Raw genomic sequence first — 26,686 nt, 5'->3', positions numbered from 1 at the left:
TGCTTATTTCTGCTGTAACGTTGGGCATTTTAACATGGAGGTCTATGGGGACTGACTGGCTTTTGGAGCCAGCCTCAAGTGGCCATTCGATGAGCTGCACTGTTTGGCACTTCCATTGTGACTTCATTTTTCAGGCCCAGACAGTGCTGCTTGGTACAGCCTCACAGAGCTGTCAGAGTCTTGTTGACAACTAAAGATAATAGTTATTGTCGGAGTATATGCTGAGGACAAACTGTAAACACTATTATGAATGCCAGCACTGGAGTTGATAAAATTCACTGTGACCTTTTGCTTAAGAGACTAACACCCACTGCAGCTGAAACAGACAGCTCATCAGAGTCTTTGATCAGAGTGTGGCAGAAAAATATCTATTTCAACACTTTGATTAGTAAAAGCCTCCTCTCATGCAGAGCATTTTTTATCAGATGGAATGATGCCATCTGGTAAAGGTCAACACATCCACGCCTTTCTCCACACAAAGCAAAGAGTCGATATGTGACTCAGCTGTGACCTGCACGACAATAGCAAAACCTGGAGATAACATGAAAAATTAAGGGGGGAAAAACAAGTATCTGGATATCAAATAGCAAACTCTATTTCCCCAGGAACCTAAAGAAGTTTGGCATGAATGCCAGCATCCTTAAAAACTTCTAAAGGTGCACCACTGAGAGTTTGCTGATGGGCTGCATCGGTCTGGTACAGGTACTGGTTTGCCCACAGCAGAACTCTGCAGAGAGCAGAATCACTACAGATAGTATTGTAGGCAGCACAGCACATCACTGGCAACTGTCTTCCATCCATTCAGGATATTTTTTGCAAGCAGTGCCTGCAGAAAATGCACATCATCATCAATCAAAGACCACAGCCACCCAGCACACAAACTATTCTCCTTGTTACCACCTGGTAGACAATACAGGAGCCTGACTGCACATTCCACCAGACTTTAGAACAGTTTTACCACCAGGCCATCAGGCTTCTTGAATCATAAACACCATATCCTGAATTCAGAAACCGGGTTATGCCCTTTTCCCGGTTTCAAGAAACCCGGTTTTGCCACCTGGAGTACTCCGATAGAAGCCGGGATACTGGAGCATGTATACGCCTTATCCCGGTTTCATGAATGGTTCAACTACGTCACACAGCCAGCTGAAGGATGCCCTGCTCATTCTGAAGTTTTCTCTCCACTCTGAATCTGTAAACTCCATGAGAACGATCCTATCCCACCAGTCACAGCTACGTATTTTCATCCACTGTTGCCTTGTACTGCGTGGTGGCAGTGACAGCCGAATACCTATCAAAGTTGGTAATCAAAGTATCAAATATTTGTTGTTGCTCTCTCCTCCCATTGCTGAAGATGAAGTGGATGAGCCATAGCTGTAATGTGACGTGAGTATTTACTAAATCTAAGCCCGCCAGAAGCCACAGAGGTCTCATTTTTGTCTTACTTCTGAATATAATAAATATATCACATTTCCCGCTCAATCTGTTGCAAACAAAAGACGTAAAAGACATAACACATACCTGCGCAGATAGGATGCAGTGATCAGAAAACGGGTTACTGGTATTTATCATGTATACAGGGATGTGAAGAACCGGGTTTCTCTGTGTTCCATGTAAACACCATATCCCGGATATGCTCAAAGCCGGGATAAGCCTCAAAACCGGGATACTAAAGACCTTGTAAACACAGTCATTGATTGCCTTATTACAATGTAATGTTCTGCTGCAAAACCTTGGATTCTGGCATTAATGTGGATGCCACTCAACACAGTCCACCCACCAAAACACCACTGCAAATGAAGTGCAACCTTCTTGTCAGTGGCACTCCTCAAGGGCAGTGCCACCCAGCAGAGCAACGCACCATGCCACTCAATAAAAACTGTTCAGAAATCACCTGAGGAAGATGACACAGAGCTCAAGGCATTAACATGGGCTCAAAATTCCCCAGATCCCAGCTGATCGAGCATTTGCAGGATGTGCCAGTACCCCAGAGGTACCCCCGATCCATGGTGGGGCCTCCTTGGATCAGACTTGGCTCTGACCTGTTGAGGCATGGACACAGGACCTCTGGGGATGTCCTTTGGTATCTGGCACCGGTGTGTTGGCAGCGGGTCATTTGAGTCCTGTGGGTTGTGCGGTGGGGTACCAGCATGTCTTATGGATGCTCAATCAGATATGGATCTGGGGAATTCAGAGGCCTTGAGCTCTTTGTCACATTCCTAGGTTCACTCCTGAACAGTTTTTGAGGTGTTACTGCCATCAGGGAGGGCCACTGACATAAAGGGGTGTACTTGGTCCGGAATTGGGTTCGGGCGGGTGTGGCATTTCAGTTGGTATCCATATGAATGCCAGGACCAAAGGATACCCATTGGAATATTGCATTGTAACAAGATGATCGATGTTATTCGTTTCACGTGGAAGTAGTTTTAATGGCTAATGTGGCTGATCGGTGTATATAGCATGTACATGGTACTCATTCAATTCTCTCATATCTCATTCCTTTTATCTTATTGCATCTGTGCAATGCTGTTAAATAAACTAGTCGCTTATCAATTCACACAACCCTTTCATGTATGTATATAGCGCTATATTTGATATTTTATTGTATATTTTATCTATTCTTCCCATTTTATCTTACATCTTATTGTTATTTTATCTTATTTTATCTTTTATTGCAACTAGTGCTTTTATTGCTGAGCTGATTTCTCTTATCTTGTCCAATACATTTCAAAGTACCACTGACCTTGTGTTAACCTTCATATGAAAGTAAGGGCCCTTTCACACCTACCTTGTTTGGTCCAGACTTTTAGACTTTTGGTTTGATCTGAACCAAAAATTACAGGTGTGTACCTCCAATGGACCTCAGTCCAGACAAAACAGCCCAACGTTTGACTGACAAAAAAAGGATGTCCAGATCTTAATGAATCATGGTTTAATTCGTTTCTGGTATGAAAACATTTTTTGGATGGTGTGTGTGTGTGTGTGTGTGTGTGTGTGTTGTTCAGCGACAGAGAGAGTGAGGGTGGCTCCACTCAAGAGCAGACAGGTGTTAGCAATCAGAGAGAGGAGAAATTAGTAAACTGGTAGTAAATTTACAGTGTAGGTTTCAGTTTGTCCAGGAAGGGCACAACATAACAAAATGAGCTGCAGTAGCACATGGGGAGAGGAGGAAATGACTTTGTGAAGAGTCAGTTGGAAAAACTCACAAAGTCTCTTTTTAATTATTTGCTGGGAGGATGAGAGAGAAGAAATACAAGAGCACAGGAGAGCCTGTCTAAAAACCAATCAATGTCAAGTAAAGGGTGATGCAGCTCATGTAGGTGATGACTATAGAACATAGGTACATCATCTATAGTTCTTGCATAACTGCAATGTGAAACCAAAACTAACCGGATCAAATGTGTATGGTACACATTTGATAACGAAAATGCAAACCTTGTTTAGACCTTGGTTCGGCCATTCAGGTGCAAAAAGGCCCCAAAATTGAATGAAACCATGTGGCATGTTGTGCCTTGACGAATACATTCTCAGAATGAGCATTTATGAAAACACATGTCAGCTACAATGGTTCAGCTTCTCACTATTCGAGTCACAAGCAGGGGTGATGGAAATGGAGCGGGTGTGCCTGTTTCTTCTTTACTGGGCCTTTGTTGAGCTCTTTGGTCAAGTGGCTTGTTAAAGGACAAGGCTGGCACTGGCTCGCTCATTGGGGGCAGGGCTGAATAACAGCATGCTCTCATAAAGGCAGTGAGCACCAGGTAACCAACAGTGTATCTGAGGAGAATGATGATGGAAGCAGCTGACAGAAATGACTGAAGGCTTAAAGGATCGGAGTATCAAAGTGTTTAGTGAAGGAGGTAGGTGTTACTCACCACTTGAGTGGGCTTAAGTGATTCTCCATCAAAGTGTGTGAGGCTGGAGCTGTCTTCTGGGAACCCATCACAGTCCTCCAGCTCCTGAGAGTTACAAGGGGGCTTGTCTCTGTCAGGGTTTCCATTCTGGATTTAAAAAAAAGGAGGAACAGGGAAACAAGACAGAGGCTACAGTGACACTTGTTTTGCATTTATTAACATGTAAAAGGCTTGATTTGCATTGAGGGCCTCAAGTGTACCCAGATGATACCAATGAAGTGTGAGGGCGAGAGAGGATGTGTCTAAAAATGCTGTCGAACATGAGCCTGACGGTGACTCTGGTGACCCGAGTGTGATGATGTGTACAAGACGTCAGAGAGAGGAGGGCTCAGAGCAGCTGAGGAGGGAAAGGACAGAGATGAGAGGCCTCCAAGGAGTGAGGGAGGCTAAAAGCTTCAATAGGAAATGTTTGTGAGGTCATAAGAAGCCCTCCCGAGAAAACACAGCCAAAACCAAGCTTTGCTTCATGAAAGTTTTATGTTTGAGTAATATTTTCAAACACATCCTGCTGACTGATTTAATACAGCAGTAATTCATCAATAGTTCTGGGAGCTATGACAATATATACTGGGAAAATTAACTGTCAAACAATTTGCCACACTGTTTATACCAAGATATGTATCGCTGTAATATTTCTGGATGTATTCATCCATTGCAGACACTGTTCCAACTCAGTTAGCAGGTTTATTTTATGACAATACTGGGTGTACAGGATTGTTGTTTTAATCATTTGTATCTAATTCATTGGATAAGGAAAACTACATAAGCCGAAAACGGCTGTGCCACAAATCATTTTTTAATGCAGTATCTTGAGAAAATGAGATAATCAACCCCTCAAGAAAAATTGTCATCTCGAGTAAACCAACGTTGTTTTCTTGAGATAACGAGGTAATAACAAAAAAGGTTGTTTCCTCTTATTAGGTTATTTATAATGTATATCAGAGAACAGGAGTGCCACGCCACAATGCATAGCCTAGATGGCATCTTGACAACTGTAGCAACCGATTTAAGCCAAAAATGTCCAATCAAGGTGAACCCACTATTGATATTATTGATTGCGTCAGATGGTAATGGTGATGAAGTGGGCACAGAGTCTCTGTGCGCACAAAAGGACACAGCCTTTTGACTACATTAACATTATTTTTTGCCTTCGGAGGACTATACCCCTTCATTCACATTACAATCTAATACAATCAATAAATCAATAATAGGTACTCCTTGATCTGAGATTTTCAGCATATAATAGTTCCTACAGTTGTTAAGACGCCATCCATGCATGCCTGCCTTTGCATTCCTCCTTTTTATCTTATCTTGAGATACCAAAGCTTGTTTTCTCAACATATTGAAAGAAACAACCTTTTGCTTTCTCATTATCAGGGGTTGATTATCTCGTTATTGTGAGATAACCAAGTTCATTTTCTCTAGATAATAAAATAATTAACTCATGATCTCGAGACGAAAATAAAAATCAGTCCATAGGGACTTGGATTGGGAACCGGAGGGTCGCCAGTTCAAGTCCCCGTCTGGACCAAATGCGGAGCATGGACTGGTGGAGGTGCCAGTTCACCTCCTGGGCACTGCCGGGGTGCCCTTGAGCAAGGCACGGCCCCCCCCCCCCCCCCCCCCAACTGCTCGGGGCGCCTGACCAAGGCAGCCCGCTCACTCTGACATCTCTCCACTTTGTGCATGTATAGGTCCTGTTTGTGCATGTGTGTGTATTTCGGACCTGTGTGTTAATGACAACGGAGTGAAAAAATTGACTTTCCCCTCAGGGGGATTAATAAAGTATAGAAAAATAAATAAATGAAAGCATAGCCAATCTCAGCTTTCGTAGTAAACAGACGTTTCCATCTCATTTCATTCATCAACCGTTTCCTACTGAGTTTCTACAAAATGGCCTTGATCACAATGTACGTTGATAGTGCGGATTAAAATTAAATAAACTATGCATTGTAGAGTTTGTAAATTTTATCCATAACAAAATGTGGTAATGCTTTGTATTAGGTGTATAATTTCAAAATTAATTCAAAAATAATTGTTTAAAGCTCCAGTAGGCAACATTGTTTTGGTATAACTGAGTAAAAATTTTATAATATCCTGTAAGCATAATGTAAATGAAGTGGTCTGAGACAAACAACCATGGCTCTGTGTTCAGCAGAGAGAGTTCAGTATCGTGCCGATGTGCATCAACCAATCAAAGGTCAGTTCAGACCACTGTGTTCCTATTGGCTGTTCTACTGCATATGCGCGTTCCTGTGCCGCCGGCAGAAGGGGAGAGCAAGCGGCAATGGCGAACAGTGCACCAGGTAAAATAGCTATTCCAGCATTGGCTACAACTGCCTACACAGCTAAACAACCCAAAAAAGGAAGACAGAACTCAGTTCTCCAGAGCCCCGGAGGGAGGGGAAGGGCGAGGTGGGGTCGGGCCCGGCCGGAGGGCGCGAGAGTTGGCCGTGGGAGTGGAACCGAGGGCTCTCCGTGGAGACTGAGAGCCGAGCCTCGGGAGTATGTGCGGGTCTGCGAGGGAGGGATGGGGGGCGGCTGCTGCGCGGAGAGAGAGAGCCGAGCCTTGGGGTATATGTGCGGGGCCACAAGGGATGGGGCAGGCTGCTGCGTGGTGAGGGAGAGCGAGGCTCGGGAGTATGTGCGGGGCCGCGAGGGAGGGATGGGGAGGGCTGCTGCACGGTGAAGGAGAGCCGAGGCTCCCAGAGAGGGAGAAATAGAACCAAGTAGGATAAAATACTCGCATGCTCGTCTGGTAGGAGGGGCTCAGGGCGGAGACGAACAGAACCTAACTCAGATGAGACTCAAAAATCAACTGTTTTCAGGCTTTCTACCTACTGCAGCTTTAACTTGGTACTAATCATAGTGAAAATGGCCATAGTCTTTAATCAGTATGCTTTCAATGAATTTATGAGTTAACGGCTAGTGTAACTTACCATATACCAATACTAAATGAATGGTAAATTAATATTTATTTGATAACAAATGTATTTGTAATATATTTTCACTCTCCAGATTCTTGTACTCACACAAAGCTCTGAATCAGGAGTATGAGATTAAACATTTTCTCTACAATAAATAATGGTGGTTGTGTCATGATGGCTCTCCCAGTGTACATGTTTTTATGTTTTTCTAGACCCTGACACACGTATCTGTAAACATTTACATTTGTTTATTAATCTAACAGGTGTGTTTGTTTTTTTTAATTTGACCTATCTATTTTTAACAAGGACATTTTAGAGTCTAGAGTTCTCTACATGTTTCAAGATTTCTTCTGTTTTGCCTCTCACTCAATACAGTTTTGAATGCAAGTTATGTAGACTATATAATATAATATATAGATGCTGAATTTTGATATAATGTTCTATAAATTAAGATAAGTTTGATATTTGGTACCATGGGCTTTGTATTACTATTTTGTCCCTACGTACTTTTTTCCTTGTAGTTTATTCAACTTTTTTGGTCAACTGTTTTACCACTCAATCCTACTCAACAAAGTTAAACTATATGGTATTAGGGGGGTTGCCGGGGAGTGGTTAAGAAGCTACTTAACAGGAAGGGTACAATATGTTAAAATGGGACTGTATTCATTTAAAAATGTTGGCATTTCTTGTGGTGTCCCCCAGGGGTCCATTCTGGGACCAAAACTATTCAGTGTTTATATTAATGACATATTTGATGTATCGCTAAAACTCATACTCTTTGCAGACGACACCAACATATTCTTTAGTAGTAATAATTATAATGAACTTGTAAACACGGTAAATGAGGAATTAAATAAACTGAAGAAGTGGATGGACAATAATAAATTATCATTAAATTTAAATAAGACCAAGGCAATGATGTTTGGAAATTCTAAAACCAATTCAGAACTACAGATAATGACTGAAGGTGTCCATATTGAAAATGTAGATGAGAATACATTTTTAGGAGTTATAATAGATAATAATAGTAAATTATCATGGAAAGCCCATGTCAGACACATAAAAACAAAAATCTCCAAAAGCCTTTCAATTATAAATAAAGTGAAACTATTCCTTGATGAAAATGCACTCCGTACTTTATACTGCTCCTTGGTACTCCCATACTTCACGTATTGTGCTGAAGTGTGGGGAAACAGTTACCAATGCACAATTAATCCATTAGTCACATTACAGAAACGAGCAGTGCGGATCATTCACAAGGTTGGATTTCTAGAACGCACTCATAATCTGTTTATTCAGTCAAAACTATTAAAAATCCATGATCTTGTAAAATAATATACATCAATAATCTTATTCAAAGCATTCAACAAATTACTACCAAGTAATACACAACATTTTTTCACAATTCGGGAGAGAATTCATAATTTGAGAGGATATGGAGATTTCACATTACTAAAGTTCGAACCAGTCATAAAAGTTTTTGTGTGTCTGTATGTGGAGTGAAACTTTGGAACAGTCTGGATATCCAACACAAGCAATGCCAAAATATCCACAGATTTAAACTGTTATATAAACATATGGTCTGGTCACAGTATAAAGAGAGCGGGCCTTAATACTTATGTTAAATCAATTTTCTGTCTTAAAATGTTTTTGTGTGCTTGTTGTTCCTCACTAAGTTGGTTTGTATTGTCCATTACCTTTCTGGTATTGTTGTTCTTACCATTGCTGGTATGTGCTGTTCTTTACCATTAGTGGTATTGTAGTTTTCTTACTATTGCTGGTATGTAATTATAATATAATGTAAGTTAACGGTTAACTGTCACTCGTGGTAATACCATCATGAATGTACATTGTTCCTTTTTTCACACACACTCTGGTTATATAATGTAAATACTGTGGAATAAGTTTATTAGAATCTGGTATAGGCCTTTTTGTTCATTGTCCTGGTTTGATGTTAAAAGACAGGAGGAAGTATTTAACTCAATGTGTTAAGTTGTTGATGAGAAACAGGGGTGGGATTAAATAAATTTTCTTCTTCCCACTCCTTTTCGAGTGTTAATGGATTAATTTGAATATCGAACCTGCATGTTTCCTGTTCAAGGTGTTTGCCTTGTTGGTTTTTGTCATTTATGTTGTAAAAATGCTGTACTACTCGAAATACAATAAAATGAATGAACTCTGAATGGTGCCTGTCAGCATAGAGCACGTCAGCCTACCAGTGTGCATTCTGTATAAACATAGGTGTGATTTTAACTTTTCAAACATTTTAACCTGATGAAGATTCAAGTAGGATAAAAACATTGTCTCTATTTAACTTGTGTGGCATGGAGAGTAAGTATGTAGGCATTACTGTTTCCCTTTAGATGGAACAGCAACTTTAAAGGGAACTTGTATTACCCCTATAATTTGCATCAAATTACATTGTTCTTTCCACAAAACTTCCAAGGAAATTATATATTAATTATTAGAAATTACAGACCTGTAAAAGTGTTATTTAAAAAAAAATCATAATTGCTATTAAATTATTTAATGTGATATTCTGACAATTGCTAAAATATGATTGGAACAAAATTAAAAGCATTTGTTACTGGCTAGAAAAAAACCTTACAATTTCAATCAAATACTAAACAATGTTAAAAAAAAATCTAATAAATTTATAGTCTCGTTTTTTTTTTTTGCAGAAATAAATAAAAGTGTTGTTGTTTTTTAATCAAATTCAGAAAATCAGTAAAATGCTATTAAAATAGCCTACCAAGTCTTCAGAGGTGAGGAATGTCAGTCTCTCGTGGATGAGGGCAGCCTGCTCATCACTCATCATGTACTCCCCTCTCTTGTCCCCCATAACCAACTCCGACCACATTGGTCCCTCACTACGTTTCTGCAGGGTCACCTCCAGGCTGAGGACACATTCAAATGAACACAGATACAAATAAAAACACGCTGATTCTCATTCAAACTGCTGATCATCAATGAGTCATATATGGATGGATTTCTATAAACTTATTATGTTGATCTGTTTTGTACATGCATCATCTATTGCACATCTATCCATCCTGGAGTAGGGATCTCTCCTCAGCTCTGCCACCGCACCTCCCAGAGCCAACCAGGGCTAAATAAAAGTGAATTGAGTTACACTGAATTGGGAAGGCTGCAATCATGTGACCAACATGACAGGAGTAGAGAAGGAAATAATAGAGTGAAAGTCTATATAAGGAATGAGGGTAGGGTTGTGTTTGGGTCAAACAAACAGAGGACTTGCCACCAGGAGACCAGTGATCGTGTCCAATAAGAAACATAGTGAACTTTGAGCTAGTTAACGTATGTTGTCACCATGTTTCTTTCCTAAGTCTAGCCTACGTGGGCTTACCTTCCTAAACCTAACCTATGTAAATTTACATTACGTACATAACTTTATATTAAGGATGTAACATTGTATGTAACATTTTGAACAACACTGTTGTTCAAACAGTGATGACATCAGCTTGGGCTCTCAACATTAATGTAATGGGCATTTTTAACTGTATTTAGAATGTTTAACAGTTTAAACAAAAAAAAAAATCTCAATTAATCATCTGATAAATACGGGCAGATTAATCTATAGCAAAAATAATTGTTAGGTGCATCGCTAGTTTTGAGATTTAGATTTGTTGCCAAAGTTTTCAAAAATGTTAACAATGACATAAATAATCATAGAATTCCTTACGTTTGTGTTGAACATCAAATAAATGCAAACATCAGTCATTGTTTCTACATGGCTTATTGTGACAATTGACCATTAGTTAGATTCATTACTGAAAATAAATGCCTACACAAGTATTTCAAATGATACGCTTCTCATAGAGTTGCAGCTGTGAAGTCTGCAAAATGTTATGTCTTTGTGCACATTAAATCTATACACTGAATGCTGTTTCACAATGAATACAAGGACAGCTGAGCCTATTCATTCACTCTCAGTTTTTCACTAAATTATGGCAATGACGATCAGTCTTTATGGATTCAGGGGAATGTGAATAAATTAGAATAAAATCAGAATTACATTTTCATTTCTCCTCTGCTATGCATATGTTTTCATGTGTGTATTTTGCCCAGAGCGATTTCATTTCACATTTTTTCTGTCAGCTGAGATTCTGACTATATTTAGTCATAGTGCACCATTTGCAGTTTCCAATGCATTATGGTCTGAATGGTGATGAGGCAGAATGGATGAACTGCATCGCAGTATGCAGCACCATGTGCAATTATTAGAAGCATGTGACCTGACATTTTTACATTTGTTAGTGACAAAAATCAGAACAAAAACAATAAAAATCACTTCGTTTTTTTTAACTTTACTGCATCATTTAGCAGAATAATGGTTTTAAAACAGTAATAAAGGGTAACTTTTACTTTATGGTTATACACTAGTTCCCTTGTTTTATGTTCTGTCTTCTCTGTAGCTGAACATCTGTTCACAATACAAGTTTTCATACAGTAGGCTTTCATCTAAATTTTAAAGAGGTGCTACATGTCTGATTCAAAATGGTCCAGGAACATGCCAGTGATTCCTGAAATCGGTTTTGTCTAATCTATAGTTTGAAAACATTTTATCAAGTCTTGAATACCTAATCAAATGTATAGGGCTGTAGTTAACCAAAGAAAATCTTGGTTGACTGAAATTCTATCCACTTTTCAACCAATTGATTGGTCATTGGAGAAAATAATTCTGCATGCATTGGATTTGCACACATTCTTCCAAAGGCCAGCGCTGAAATGGGACTCGGTAGTGCCATGTAGAGTTAAAAATGCTCAACTCTGGGTAGTGCACTATGGTAGTCACTGTCAAATCTTAGCCAGCCATCCAACCATAGTGGTAGAAGGGCAGGACAAATACCACAAAGACAAACCATAACATCATGCACAACTGCTAAACAACAAAAACAACAGAGGAGAGGATTAAAAGATAAGAAAGGAATACTGCTATGTGCTTTAGCCTTCCCTTTATCCAGAGCAAGGGCCAGAGCAAGTACGTACAGTTGTATCTTGTGCTGACATTTTTTTTTTCCTGCAGATATTCCATATCATAGCATCCAGACACAACCGAAGCTTGTCAACTGAAAAAATGTTGCACCTGTAAAGGGCTTAGGGCTGAGACACATGCCACATCTTTGACCACCTGGAAAACAGGAAGTCAAGTGCTGGGTGCTACTCGTGTGCCTACTCTGTGCCTGTCAAGGACACGGAGAGAGGTTGCGCCTGCGGTTGCTGGGCGATCATAACCAGCACTGTGTCATAGCCTACTCGCCAGAGATCCCTAGTTTGGAACCGATCTTCTTCCAGACATTGTTTTTTCAAGTGTGTATTAGGCTTAAAATATTGTTGAACTTTGGTCAGCCCTGCACTAATATTACTTACTTCTCTTTCGTATTTCCCACAGACTGATATCTACAGAAGAATGGAAAGATATCTGCTAGCAGTGATTTGCTGTTCTTTATCACATGACATGTGACAATGAACATGAAGTGCCTTGCTGCACTCCAAAAGTTAAACCTTGTTATTTCAAAGCGCAGTTGCCAGGCCCTGAAAAATAGGTGCTTGGGGATGCTTGCGCACTGTGACAGCATCGCCTTTGCTTTTGAATGCTTCTTCCATGTGTCTACTTTGACAACAATGAAGTTGAGGGTGTAGAAAGTGCAGCATGTGAACGGCCCCTTAGTGCTAGCTGGGCATTTTCAGAAGAGCGCCTGGTGTTTTTTTTGCTGGGAAAAAATAATGCTTTGGCAGATGCATAGCCTTATGAAAGTAACACCAGCTGATCACTGAAAATTTGGTTGTCCAGAGCGCAATGATCAACCAATGGACCAACTAACCAGAAGGTGTCAGCCCTACAAATTTACTTAGGCTTAGCTTTTATTAGCAACATTTGCAGGTAACTAAGTTATAAACACCTAAAACTCAAAGATCTCGTATCACCTTTTGCTGGCTGAGAAGGCAGGAACAGTTTAGTTTTAAGTAGCATAATATCTTAAATGTCTCTTATGCCCTCTATACACTGTGCGATTTTAGCAATCTTATAAGACCATTGCATGACACACTGTGAGACGTGGATCTAATAAACTCTGGTACGACGTCAAGTTTGATGTGTGCAGATTGTACGATGGCCGTTTACTACTGGGTCGCAGGTTACGACATACGTCAATATGCAACGTCATCAGCGTGCACCGCATCAGCGTACGTCATCCATTTGCACCACAATAGGTAGCTTGCTCACCTGGAAGTTGCAGTTCCTCTGCAATTTCCTTCCATGCAGTGTCTTTTTTCTCGCGGTCATGATAGCAGTTGAAGGAAACATCAAACAAACAAGGGTTCTGCTGCCACAGCTCCACCAAACTTTGCTCTTTCTGGGAGTTGCACAGACTTCTTTTTGTTCGTTTTACCTCCATGGCAAGCGATCATTTGTTTGGATTTAGCGCCGGTGTTGCGGTGACCATTGTGTCATTTCGTGCTGCATTTCTGTTGGTTGATTAGTAGACATAGGTCGTAGCAGCTGTCACACTGTGAGATAGTCATCCTAAATTTCTAACACCGTCAGAATTTTATCTCAGATTTTTTGCAAGACGTTGACAATGGCCGTCCTTGAACCTGTCTCACAGTGCGACGTAAGACCACCGTTTATTGATATTTAAGATATTGCCACGTTTCTCCCACGATGGTCATCTTTCGTCTAGGACAGCCCAAAATCGCACAGTGTATACCGGCCATTAGACACTGAAATAACAGGTGGTGCCTGCTTAATTTTAAACTGTATTTTTCATGATTCATTCTATTCTCAGGCAATTAGACAACAGACAAAAGTTTCTTTCTGCCATTATGGAATTACAGTTAATTAGCTCCAGATGATTATGATGTTCATCATTTTAACCAACAACAGCTGTGGTTAGAAATTAAATGTTTTTTACCTAAATATTTTCCAAATTGCTCTTTGCCAATGAAAAAGAGTGAGGAAAGATGAAAGGTCTAATACGCAGAATTGTTGGCATCACGATTAAATGTAATGTATGACATTACACAACCAAGGGAGTTAGTGTATGGTATAGTTCTCTCTCAGTACAACTTAAAGCTCGACTGGGGAGACTGCTAAATATCTGCTCTAAGATTGTAGGTCAAACACTTGAGCCATTCTTTAAAGCTGCATGTACTAGAAGAATATTGTCCTTGGCAGGCAAAATTTTGTCTGATCATCGCATATTTTATTTTAAGAGTATCAGTTGTTGCCATTCAACAGGCGATATAGAGTCCCCAAAGTTAGATTAAACTGACTGAGGAACACTTTTATTCCTCAGTCTATTAAAATGTTGAATAGTTGTTAGTGCAGAGACTTGGAGGCACCACAGCCGCTTTGATGTTTGATATAGCACATGTCACATGCCTCATGGTATATTTTCTTGTCTGATGGATGTTTAATGTTATATTTTTGTAATTTGTAATGCATTTTGTGATGAGAAACAAGTGTATTGGATGCAAGACAAATTTCAGAATGAATTCTGGTAATTAAGGTAATCAATCAATCAACATTACATCTCAGAAATGTAATACTTAGGGTTTCAGTTCAACCTCTTACTCTGTAGAAAATTCTGATTCCGACAATATTTTTAGGCATGAAAAAGTCAACTACTTCATGATGACATCTTGTGCACATGTTGCAGCCTCAATTTAATAATGTGACCATGGGCCTTGAGAAGTAAATATCACTCATACTCTATTTTGCTGCTGGATGTTATCAAGCAGCTCTATATTTGGGAAACAATGACAAGATATGAAAGAGGAACAATGGGCAGCTTCTTAATTCAGTTTTCAGGCAGAGGAAAGCAGGACGGTGCTCAGCTGCCTATCTATAAAGAGCATAACCCATTGGTATGGAAAAACATGCTCAATAAAAACAACTGGAGTATTGTTTTCCTCTGCATTTACACTGCAGTCTGGATGCATACACACAAAAACAAACAAACATATGGGCTTCTCCCAGCTAGATTTCCATCTAAGAAACACATCAAAACATCCGTTTTACATTTTGTTGGCTATAGATATTCAAAGCTTTTTAAAGGGCATCTAGATGCACACAGCACCCAAACAGCAGGCAAAGAGAGAGGGTCACTATGCGGACTTCTGATCCACCAAGTGCCAAATGTAAGTAAAGTTTATCTTTGGTATGTAAGTAGGAATAAGCTTAAAGAATGAAAAATAAAAAATAAACAAAATGCAGAGGATTAACACCCATGTCCACCTCATAGTTCCTCAACTGAACCACATTATTTTTAGATTTTTTTTTCTGCACACAAGTCACAGACGCAGACATACTCTTGTTCCCTCACACACACACACAACCTTTAAACGTATCAAGGATTATCAGAGAACGTACAAACAGGCTATGTAACATGTTTTTATGCTGCATAGAGCACTAAAGGTCTCGTTTTGAAGAAACAGGAAGCAGAGACGGATAAAAGGTCTTAAAGTAGAGGATATGACTCAACTCACATTACTTACTGGATTAATAGATTCCATGCTTATGAAAAGGTATTCGACCCTCCATCCCTTGGCCTATGTTTTATTGTTTTGTAACACTGAATCATGGTGGATGTAATTAAAAAAAAAAAAAAAATAGAAAAAGAGCTGGTCCACTGTTCCACAACTAGGACAGCATGAATCCACCTGAACCTGGTTTTCAGCTCTGAGTTCCAGTTCAGCAGTACACTGCAATAATTGGAACACAAACCTTAGTCACATTTTAAAAAAAAATGTGAGCCACCCACAGACCGAATAAAATAATGGATGTGGCCACAGTGATGCCATCCAATGGTTTGTGGCCTCTTGTATTAAAGCCTTGAGTTTAGCATTTTTTGCCATCACATTATTGGATTTTTGGAGCAAGTAGTGACCATATTTAGACAAGAGGGTGGAGCTAACCGTGACACCAGCTACTAGCTCTCTCGCTGAAGCCCATCTTCTGTCTACAGAACCTACCAACAAGGCATGCTGGTAGGTTTCAAAGGTTTCCCTATGTTATTCCTTTACTGACCGACAATAACACGGCAGGGCCTCACTCAGACTGTTTTCAGGAAGTCAAAGTCAGCAAATCTCCTCACCTCCTGAACAAAGCCTGAGCGAAGCCCTGCTTTTCCCAAATTTGGGAAACCTCTGAAACCGACCGACATACTCTCTGTAAACAGAAAATGGGCTTCAGCGAGAGAGCTACCTGAAAGCTCCACTTGGAGCCTGCTACAGGAGTTTGTCCCAATCTCCCTGTTCCAAGGCGAGGTGACTCGTTCCCAGTGTGGCTGATTTAATGTATAAGACTTCTTGAAATGCTCTGGGTCTGGCTCATTACCTGGGACCAATTTGCCTTGAGAGACCCTGCAAGGACACTGCTTGCTACCATGGTCACAGGGATACACAAGAAAAGTGGCAATTTACAGAGAGGTCTTGTTACCTAGCCACACACGCTGTGATTCAGTGTTGGGAAAAAAAAACATAGAATTACTTTCCTGCCGTTGCATGCCTCTGCTTACCAGTCAAGTTGCAGTTTACATAAATGTCTGTCCAGACTCATGTAATACATGTAGTGAAGACTTTGAAGACATTTTATAAAAGATATTTAGTGTAATTTTTGGCACAATGTGTATGCTTCTCACACATCGTTAACCCAGCAACTCAGAGGATCTATACAATCAGCATAATGCATGTCTTCAAACTGTTTGATACAGTAGGTCTGCCATTGTGAAGTGAAGGGAAAAAAAGCAATCTTGCTTGATTAACGAATATTGCGTGGTGGGTCACGTACAGTGTTTCTTTTAAAGTCTAGTCGAGGGCAGTTGGAAGTGGTCCGCAGGCCACAATGGGCCAGACTTTAGATACACCTGGTGTAGGAGAACTGAAGTAGCCAACATTGAAATGCGAATGGCCCTATCTAGAGCTAGTGTTTAGTTTGTCCATTCTGGGCTGCTGTAGAAACATGGTAATGCAACATGGTGAACTCCATGAAGAGGACCCGCTCCCTATGTAGATATAAATGGCTCATTCTAAGGTAATGAAAAAATGATCATTCTTATTTTCAGGTGAATATAAACTAATAAAAACTTAGTCAAGAATATTTTTAATCATTTCTGCCAATAGATGCCGCTACATCCTACCCAGTGGACCTTAAAATCCCCGGAATGGTGCATGAATACTGCACATAGTCAATATTCCATACATTCATATAAATGTGAAACAACTCTCTGTTCTGAGATTCATGGGGTGCTGACTATATACGGTTTGTGAAATCTATAGTTTTTATATAAGGTTGTGAAAGAAAGCAAACACACAGGAGAATAAACGAGACAGAAGGTGCAAACTGTTCCTTGGAGTTGATGATTTGTGGCTCCCTGTTCAACTCATTCAGAAGAAATATTTAAAAAAAAAAAAAAAAAAAAAAAACTGAAACAGTGCTGTAATGTAACATGAGACTTCCTGTCTCATAGCTATTCCTGCTCCTTAAAATACTGAAATGAAACACCAACACCTTTGCACACCTTTTGTCATTTTTGATGATCCAGGCGCTTGCCTCAGGGTCTACAGATGCGTACAGCTGGCCCTCCAGTAAAGGAGGGAAACCCTGAACTCCAATCCTGATGTTGTCTGCCGTCAGCCTGAACTGCACGTCCTCTTTGGTGACTCCCTCAAACATGCGCACACACACTGTGATGTCCTCTGCTGTCTGCTGCCAGAAGTAAATGGGATCTGAATTCAAAAAGAAGAGAAATGTATGGTGCTAAAGTTAATGACAGTCCTGTGCCAGCTGTTACAGAGTCATACATAAAACATCTAATACAGTGCAGGAGTTGAAGGAAATTGCTGCTGAATATTCAGCGATACTGCAGATGGGAGACTATTAAAATAAATGAATTATCTATCCGTAAGGGGGACAACGAAGACCGACTTCACAGTGAAGCTGTTAAGCCAATTCTCCTGCACAATTTGACGCTTTCACCTATGGTGTCGTGCAGAAATATCCAAACTTTCTGCAAATTTTGTTGTGCTGCTTGTAGTAATTTACATGCAATCATATTGATTTATTTTCAGATTGAGGTTTGCCATTGACGGAGGGAATTTTCTGAGCCTCTAGACGAGAAATGATATTAAATCACAAAAGATACAAATGACAATCTTAGGTCTCAGATATGCATACTGAATATTAACCACTGGGTGAATTTTACAGAATGGATAAAGGTCGCTCTGTATTATGGACCTGAGGGTACTGTCAAGAGAATTTAAAATGCTTACATGATTTTTAATCTGAAAGAAAACATATATTTAACTTATTAAATTTTAGTGAGGAAAAGATCATACAAACAACATTAATTAATTTTCTTTAATTAACAGCCCCTGAAAATTTGTTTTTAAATATTAAAGGTCTAGTGTGTAGGATTTAGGGGGATTCATTGGCAGAAATGGAATATAATATTTTTTTTTTAGTGTATAGTCACCTACAAATAAGAATCATTGTATTTTCATTACATATATTTAGATAGGGAGTAGGTCCTTTGCTACAGATATGGCCATGGTGTACCCCCATGTTTCTACAGTAGCCCAGAATGGCCAAACAAAACACTGGCTTAGACAGGACCATTTGCATTTTTTAGTTTTCACAGCAGCCACTGGAATTAGCAGCCCCTCCAGGAAGAGAAAGTTAGAAACTTTAAGTAAAACTGCTTTATTCAGTGTTTTTTACCAGTTTAAATTGCCTCTGCCTCTGCAGATAATTTGGCTCCCAGTGACGACCTCCTGAATCTCTGGATAAAAAAACCCTCCTAAATAATGAACACTGAAGGCATTTCAGCTGGAAGAAATTTTAGCTGGTTGCAATCTGCAATTCTCACCTCTAGATGCCAAATCCTAAATCCCCCTAAATCTTAAACACTGTTCCTTTAAGTATTTCTTGATGTCATTAAATATTCATAACAAAATAAGAAACAGTAAAAGTCGAAGGTTTATTTTCATTTACTGTATTTAGAGTTGAGCAAACTAATTTGTTTCATCAAGACTGTATGTGTGTGACAGGAAACTAAAATACACAGTGGTTAGCTGTAAACCCACAAGCAAAGGACACAACCACCATGTCTATGTGTGTTTAGCTCAATCTCTAACTGAACAACGAACTCACCAGTAACTCTGGTTCTGTCTCTTGTTGCAGCCTCTCTCCTATCCTCTCATCTTTGTACATTGATCCAACAGATTTAGATTGACTTTATATGCAATCACACAGCCTCTACTATTTGCTTCACATTCTGTCTGAAAACATATTAACTGTTGGCAGATTTGCTGCACGCATCTACATAACATCCACTTCAAACCAGTGAAAAGAGCACAAACAAAAACATAAATACAGACAATCACGCCAGTAAAATAACCAAAACTGTCTGGCAAAAATAATCATGTTCACGTAGGACCCCATCACTCATGGTCAAAAGGTAATCTTAAAAATTATTTCAGGGCTAAATATTTAAAGGATATGCAAAGCACAAACGCCACATTGCTGTCATTTGTTACCTTGACCTGCTGGTGAGAATGCCTCAAAACCCTATGAACAGATTTCAATTAAATGTTGTGTGATGTGAGGCCATTGACCAAGGCACACGTTAGCTGCCTCTGGTGTGTATCCAAGCCAGGTGCTAAATCATGATTTTTTTTGTTTGTTTTTAGCATCGCTCTGTAATAAGGGTTTTTCTCATGATCTGCTGCTCTGACTTGAATAAACTTGAATTACCACCTTGTATGCCTACGCGAATAGCCATACAAGTATCTCTGACAGTTTCTCTAATAGTTTTCATCCATGACTGTGAAAACATGGATGCTTGACACACATCTCCGCTAGGGCAGCACAGAAGATCTACACAATCAGCACACTTTCAAGATGGACACCCAAGTTTAGTGTCACCAATTCATTCATTCATTCATTCATTCATTCATTCATTCATCTTCTAACCGCTTCATCCTCTTGAGGGTCACGGGGGGGCTGGAGCCTATCCCAGCTGACATCGGGCGAGAGGCAGGGTACACCCTGGACAGGTCGCCAGACTATCGCAGGTGTTGCTGACACATAGAGAAAAACAACCATTCATGCTCACATTCACACCTATGGACAATTTAGAGTTACCAATTAACCTAGTCCCCAGTCTGCATGTCTTTGGACTGTGGGAGGAAGCCGGAGTGCCCGGAGAGAACCCACGCTGACACGGGGAGAACATGCAAACTCCGCACAGAAGGGCTCCCACGCCCGGGATCGAACCGGCAACCCTCTTGCTGTGAGGCAACGGTGCTAACCACCACACCACCGTGCCGCCCCGTCACCAATTCAGAACTGGCCAAATGTCTCCCCTTCTATTCCTGAGGTATGACATTAAATTATAGCCGGAAAAGTGTTTGTGCAGAACATTACGATGTCACAGTGAAGACAACCTTTAACCTTTTGGATATAAAATGTCATCACCTCATCATTACATCCTATTAGACATTTGTGTGAAATTTTGTCATAATTAGACCATTAATTCTTGAGTTATGGCCAAAAACAAGTTTTATGAGGTCATAGTGACCTTGACCTTTGACCACCACATTCTAATCAGTCCATTCTTGAGTCCAGTTGGACATTTGTACCGACTTTGAGGAAACTCATTCAAGGCCTTCTTGAGATATTGCACGCATGAGGATGACAGGACAGGTTGTCCATGTTTTTCAAGTTGACGAGACGGCGTTTTGTGTGGAGCAGTTGCCATGGACGCGGAGCCTGCTGTTTCTGTAGGTACACATTTCCTGGAGACACCTGCACGTCTCAGGCCCGCCCCCTCCATGGTGATTGGCTAAAGTGCAGCATCGTTCAACCTCATCAGTTTAACTGTGAATGAAAGTGGATATTTGTGCCAACTTTGAAGAAACTCCCTCAAGGTATTCTTAAGAATTCGCATTCATGAGAATGAGATGGATGCAAGGATGCAGTGACCTTGACCTTTGACCACTAAATTCGAATGAGTTTATCTCTCATTCAAAGTGGATGTCTCTGCCAAATCTGAAAGGACGTTCTTAAGATATTGCGTTCACAATAATGAGAAAGACAAGGTTACAGTGATCTTGACCTTTGATCTATAACAACCAAAATCTGATCAGTATATCAGAAACTTTCTTTTCCTATTATTCAAATAGAGTGTTGTGCAGCACTGGAGAATGTCTGCTCTCTGAATGCTCTCTAGTTGTGGACTAATAGCTAAAGCATTAACTACAGTGTAGTAAGTTATAGTTATGAGTGTTAACAATACTGAATCAGTTCAGGCATTGGCACTACTACTTCTTTCATAGCCTCGTTTTCACAAACATGACAGCTGCATTTCCGCTTCTTTTTAACAAGGAACAAATCTGTTCTCACCATTGCCCACATTGTTAAGAAGCCAATTTTCTGTTGCCTCTGACTCACTCAGCACCTCCAATGGCCTGTTAGCCTTCTGTGATCCACGATCAAATCGGGGTTTTTTTTAGCAGGGTATGACAACAACCATACTGTGTGGTGTGCTATAGTGAAACACAAAATAAGTCGTCACAGAGGGAGCTGCCTTCTAAATAATGCTGGCGGTGGTGACAGATGTATACCCAGAATGAAGCGGAAGTCACTGGGCCATGTCTGTTAGACGCGTTGTTGGGAAATGTATGAACAGCAGGCCTTGTGTCCTTCTTTAACTTTTCTTTAACAGTCCACAGATGCTTGATAAAATGACTTTGGCTACCAACTACATAATCATAAATGGACCAAACAATCCCATCTTAAATCCAATTGGAAACTACTTTGCAGTCTTGTGCTTGAATCACATTTTTAACAAGAGTCAGAGGTTATAGACTGATCGATATTTCTAAAATAAAAGTCCTTTTGAATCCTTCTTTCATGGACAAAGTCCTTTTCATCCATTGCTAATCTGAAGGGACATTCATACATCATCTTCTTTCAGGCTGCAGCTCTTGCCTCAGGTGAAAGGTTTCCTCCTTCCTGTAACATAACTGCCAGGTATTTACAAGGGAGGAAAATACAGTCCACCTCATTTCACAAGCTAGGAAACAGAAAAACAATCCAAACTTAATTCATGGGGGGATTTTAATTCTAAGGTTGACCCCTCTAAACCACCAGACAGGAGATATCAGAGAGGCTATAGGCATCTCAGTAACAGGGCTCCAGACTGCAACCAAATGGTCTCATTTTGGGGCCATTTTGGAGTCAATGCGAGTATTTTTACAACTATTCGCTTGTGCACGACCAGCAAATTTGCAGCCGTTTTTTTTTTTTTTTCATGGTGTAAAATGAGGGAACGAGTCCGTCAGTGTTGGCCAAAGTGTCTGAGTGCTTAGTAAACTGCAAGAATCACGTCGTCTACACTCATCAGTAGGCTTGTTCGAGATGAACTGCGCCTTGCCTGGAAAGTGGACGAGCAGGCAGCTGCAGGAGGTGGTGGTGACAACAAGCTGCCTGAATCCAAATGTCTATCCTCTGGACTTGCAGACTGAGTCCTCGCAAACTGGACAGACTGCAAGTGGCTGATAGACAGCCCTCAAGACTGTTTTACTCGTTGCCGTGGGAACATTCAACTACCAGTGCTGTCATTTCCATAAATGTGTCATATAAGTTGATGAATAGTGCCTACTCATCTGTTCATGCAGATAACAAGAAATTAATTCCAAAACTGTATTAATACATCTCTATATAAAAGGCTATACACATTCAAAAACAGAAATGTTTGTAAATAAGGACAGGACTTTAGCTCAATAAATTGGGCATTACTGACATTAGAAGACCTTCTTTTGTTGTTTGTCAGCCATTTTTTTTTCAACAAGTCTCTATGAAGCTAAATACTTAAATAATTAAAACAGTCCAATGTTAATACACAGTAGACTACATATAGTTTATGATACAGTTAAAATGGCCAAAAATGCGAGTAATTGTGATGCAGGATGATTTAAGGAGTGCCCCTAAATTTTCTGCTTGTGCCCCTAAAATTTTTCACTAAGGGGCTACAGTGCTCCTACAATACTAAAAAAAGTTAGTCTGGAGCCCTGTGCATTTCCCAAGTATTTGAGGATTTTGTCCTATTTACTGTTCTACATTGATCTGACAGTAAATTGAGTGGTTACTTTACAGATTGAGATTACACATAAAACATATTTTAGGATTGTAAAATGCTCGTCATGTTTCAAATGTCTTGTTTTTAGCAGTTCCACCAAAGACTGATCTCTTCAATGACAAGGATAATTTGCCCATTTTCTAACCAGCTATGTATCATAACAAAGTGGGTAGTATGTGTACATCAACTGAGGTAAATTTCCTCAGTCTTACAAGTGCACAGATCTCTGTGGTCATCTGCCAGCTCAAATCCACCGTATGTCACGTTTCACGTCATCCAGTGGATGTTGCCGTTAGGGCTTTTGTTCAAACTACTGTACATGGGTTGCTCTTTCACGTATCCGTATGCCCGCCACTACAGGAACAAAGAGGGTAGAAGTGGATTTAGAGAGAGAGAGAGAGAGAGAGAGAGAGAGAGAGAGAGAGAGACTTACTTTTATTATTGTACTTTATTTGTAAATTTTAATGTCTTTGGCAATATTGTTAATCTACAGTCATGCCAATAAAGCTTATTGAATTGAGAGAGAGAGAGAGAGAGAGAGAGAGAGAGAGAGAGATACAACACATCCTTGGAGAGAACAGGGTCAGCAGCTTAGCAGCAGCAACATACGTCAGGTTATGCCACAGCCTGAGGGACAACCATCACAACACCTGACACACCTGTCTATATTTACAGTCCTTGTAACTCACCATCTACATTTTTCTTTATTCATTTTTTTCCCTATATTATATATTGGTGTATTGTATTGTAGATTGGTGTATTTTGTATTTTGTAACATATATTTAATCTTTTTTTAATAGTTTTCTGACTTACTTTTATTATTGTACTTTATTTGTAAATTTTTAATGTCTTTGGCAATATTGTTAATCTACAGTCATGCCAATAAAGATTATTGAATTGAATTGAAATTGAGAGAGAGAGAGACCTGCACCTCATTCTCTCTTTCTCAAACTGATCAAATATGAACCAAGATTTTTTACTATATTGCCTATTTCTCACCAAAAATATCATCAGAAAGGGGCGTGGGTGGCTTAGTGGATAGAGCAGGCGCCCCATGTTGCGCCTGAGCTGGCAGATGACCACAGAGATCTGGGCAGTGGTAAAGCTGTTGCTGCAGCGGCCCTGGTTCGACTCCAGCCTGGGGCCTGTTGCTGCATGTCATTCTCTCTCTCTCTCTCTCTCTCTCTCTCTCCCTCTCTCTCTCCCTCCCTCCCTCCCTCCACGCTTAGCTGTCCTGTCACTTAAAGACAAAAATGCCCCAAAAAAATATTTTAAAATTTAAAAAAAAAAAAAAAAAAAATCAGAAACATATTTTAGTGCACTGTTTGGCTGTGATACAAGAGATTCTGAAAAGAAAGTGGGCTCAATTATGTTATATGTGTTGCAAAAAAATGGAGACAGAAAAAAACTGAGATCAAATGGTAGAACTAAGCGGTGCTATTCAAACATGAACCAAGATTCTGTAACTACATTGCCTATTTCTCGCCACAAATGTTTCCCGAAACATATTTTAGTGCACTGTTTAGCTGTAATTCCAGATTGTTTGTTACCAGACGGTCACCATATCGTTTCCTGTGAAAAAACAGCTAGACTCGCCACCCCCCAGTGGGTGTGTTTACTGACTCATCACCCCCTAGTGGGTGTGTTTACTGGTCCAGTGAGGCACAGTGCATTCTGGAGGCTGTAGGTTTTGTACCTCCTGAGCAAAAGGAAATGGCTGAGCTGTAACATTAGCTAGCTCAGGGGTGCCAAGTGAGCTAGCAGTAGATGCACCCTTGCTACTGCATGGTGATACAGTTAGCAGGTATAGTGGGGTAGGGAGACAATAGTTCCTACATGACACAGCTCACAACAAGGACTGTGGATTATCTTGAGTAACTGGGTCATGATCTCCTGAAAGAGACATTGCTATTGAGTTTTTCTAATTTATTTTTTTTGGCACTTTGAAAAGCACAAGCTGGGTGCCATCTAGTTCCATTTTAAAAGAGAGACGGCAGACATCTCTACGACCAATATCTCCAACATTCAGCATCTCACACCATAATAATCTAGATTGATAAATAGCACTACAGGCAAGGGGAAAAATATGTACTTATGATTTGGGAGTGAACTGTCCCTCTAAATAAGAGGTTCTTCAGCAAAGAAAATTATAAGACCTTTTTTTGTCATCATAGACACAGCATATTGACCTTAAATGTCATGAGTGTGTTTCTCTATTCTGAAAAAGAGTTTAAGTACAGTCAGCTGTGAATTAAACACAATCAGAGAAGCTTTGGTCCAGGCTGACATTATAACTGTAAATAAAAAAGAAACAATAAAAGAACTATGGAAGAAATTTAGATAAGACAGAATGGAAAGAACACCAGACTGAAGAAGATAACAATAATCTCATTTATACACAGAAAACTGACAGATTTCTCATATACGACACTCCTATAGAGAGAACTGTGTGCCAGAACTGTCAAACACAACACTCACTCTGTGATTACTGGCAAAGCCTGAGCACTGAAAATGGCCCAATTATGATGCTCCAAACCAACAGACCTACTCTATATCTGGCAGAAATGTGAGGAACTGAGACACGTTCATTATCACCTTTTGTTGTCGACTGAATCCACAAAGAAACTAATAAGGAGAAAGGAGAGCTGCCAAATATTACTCTGTATTTCGCCATCTTCTTCTTACCTCTTCAATGTTCATCATTTGAACTTCTCTGTTGGCCAAAGTGCTCAACAGACACACATAATGCCAACCCAAGACAGCGACTAGCAACTTCTATAATTCATCCACACTTCAGTTCTTTTGCCATTTATTCATTCATCATAGGAGTGTTTATGGTGTCCTGTGATGATCCGAATCATATTACAGACTTTTCCAAGCATTCATTTGGAGGCCTTCTCTATCTACAGTATATATACTATACACATATCTGCACCTCTTCTCCATCAGCGCAACATTAAATCACCTCCATCTCTCCTCCCCACTCTGTATCTCCTCTCTTATCATCACTTACAGGCCTCTTTGAAGATGCTTCCTCTCTTGACATCTCATTCACTTGTTCCACTCTGAAAGGAGGAAGGCAGAATGCTGATAAAAGGATTGGCTAAAAAGCTGCCATTATTCCGCCTCGGCACCATCAACACACACACATACACACACTTTGCCCTGTCTTGTTTTTTTGTTTTTTTTTAAATAGGGTGGCTGTTTGTCTGCTTGTTCAGAGGTTGTGAGTATAACTGAGTGTAGAAACAGGAAATAGAATAAAAATTAGTTGGATATGAACTGTTGGGTCAGTTCTGACACGAGGTGTGTGAATTTAAGTGTTCTGGTGGTGTGAAAACCAGCCCACTGATCAATCATTTATAATAATAAAGTTAGTATATATGAAATACAAAAGTAAAGCCAAGTAAAGAATCTAACTTTGAAAGAAACTGTAATTATTGCTGAATGATTTAGTCAGCGGGCAGGACGGTGGTGTGGTGGTTAGCACTGTCGCCTCACAGCAAGAGGGTTCCCGGTTCGATCCCGGGTGTGGGAGCCCTTCTGTGCGGAGTTTGCATGTTCTCCCCGTGTCAGCGTGGGTTCTCTCCGGGCACTCCGGCTTCCTCCCACAGTCCAAAAACATGCAGATTGGGGACTAGGTAAATTGATAACTCTAAATTGTCCGTAGGTGTGAATGTGA

At 40.1% G+C, this 26,686-nt stretch overlaps 1 protein-coding gene across 1 annotated transcript in view; it reads right to left on the bottom strand.

Annotated features, from left to right (window-relative positions):
* nudcd1 (NudC domain containing 1) overlaps window positions 1–26,686 on the bottom strand; it is a 68,973-nt gene that overhangs the window by 17,951 nt on the left and 24,336 nt on the right. Inside the window, exons 6-8 of the mRNA XM_049602492.1 lie at window positions 17,383–17,590; window positions 9,591–9,735; window positions 3,873–3,998 (exon numbers count right to left, since the gene is read on the bottom strand). Of these exons, the coding sequence (XP_049458449.1) occupies window positions 3,873–3,998; window positions 9,591–9,735; window positions 17,383–17,590 (479 nt within the window). The remainder of the gene's footprint in view (window positions 1–3,872; window positions 3,999–9,590; window positions 9,736–17,382; window positions 17,591–26,686) is intronic.

Source organism: Epinephelus fuscoguttatus, linkage group LG17, assembly GCF_011397635.1.
Source record: "Epinephelus fuscoguttatus linkage group LG17, E.fuscoguttatus.final_Chr_v1".
Classification (NCBI taxonomy): Eukaryota; Metazoa; Chordata; class Actinopteri; order Perciformes; family Serranidae; genus Epinephelus; species Epinephelus fuscoguttatus.
Note: the sequence above shows the minus strand (reverse complement) of the source record. Positions and strands in the feature narration are given on the sequence as shown.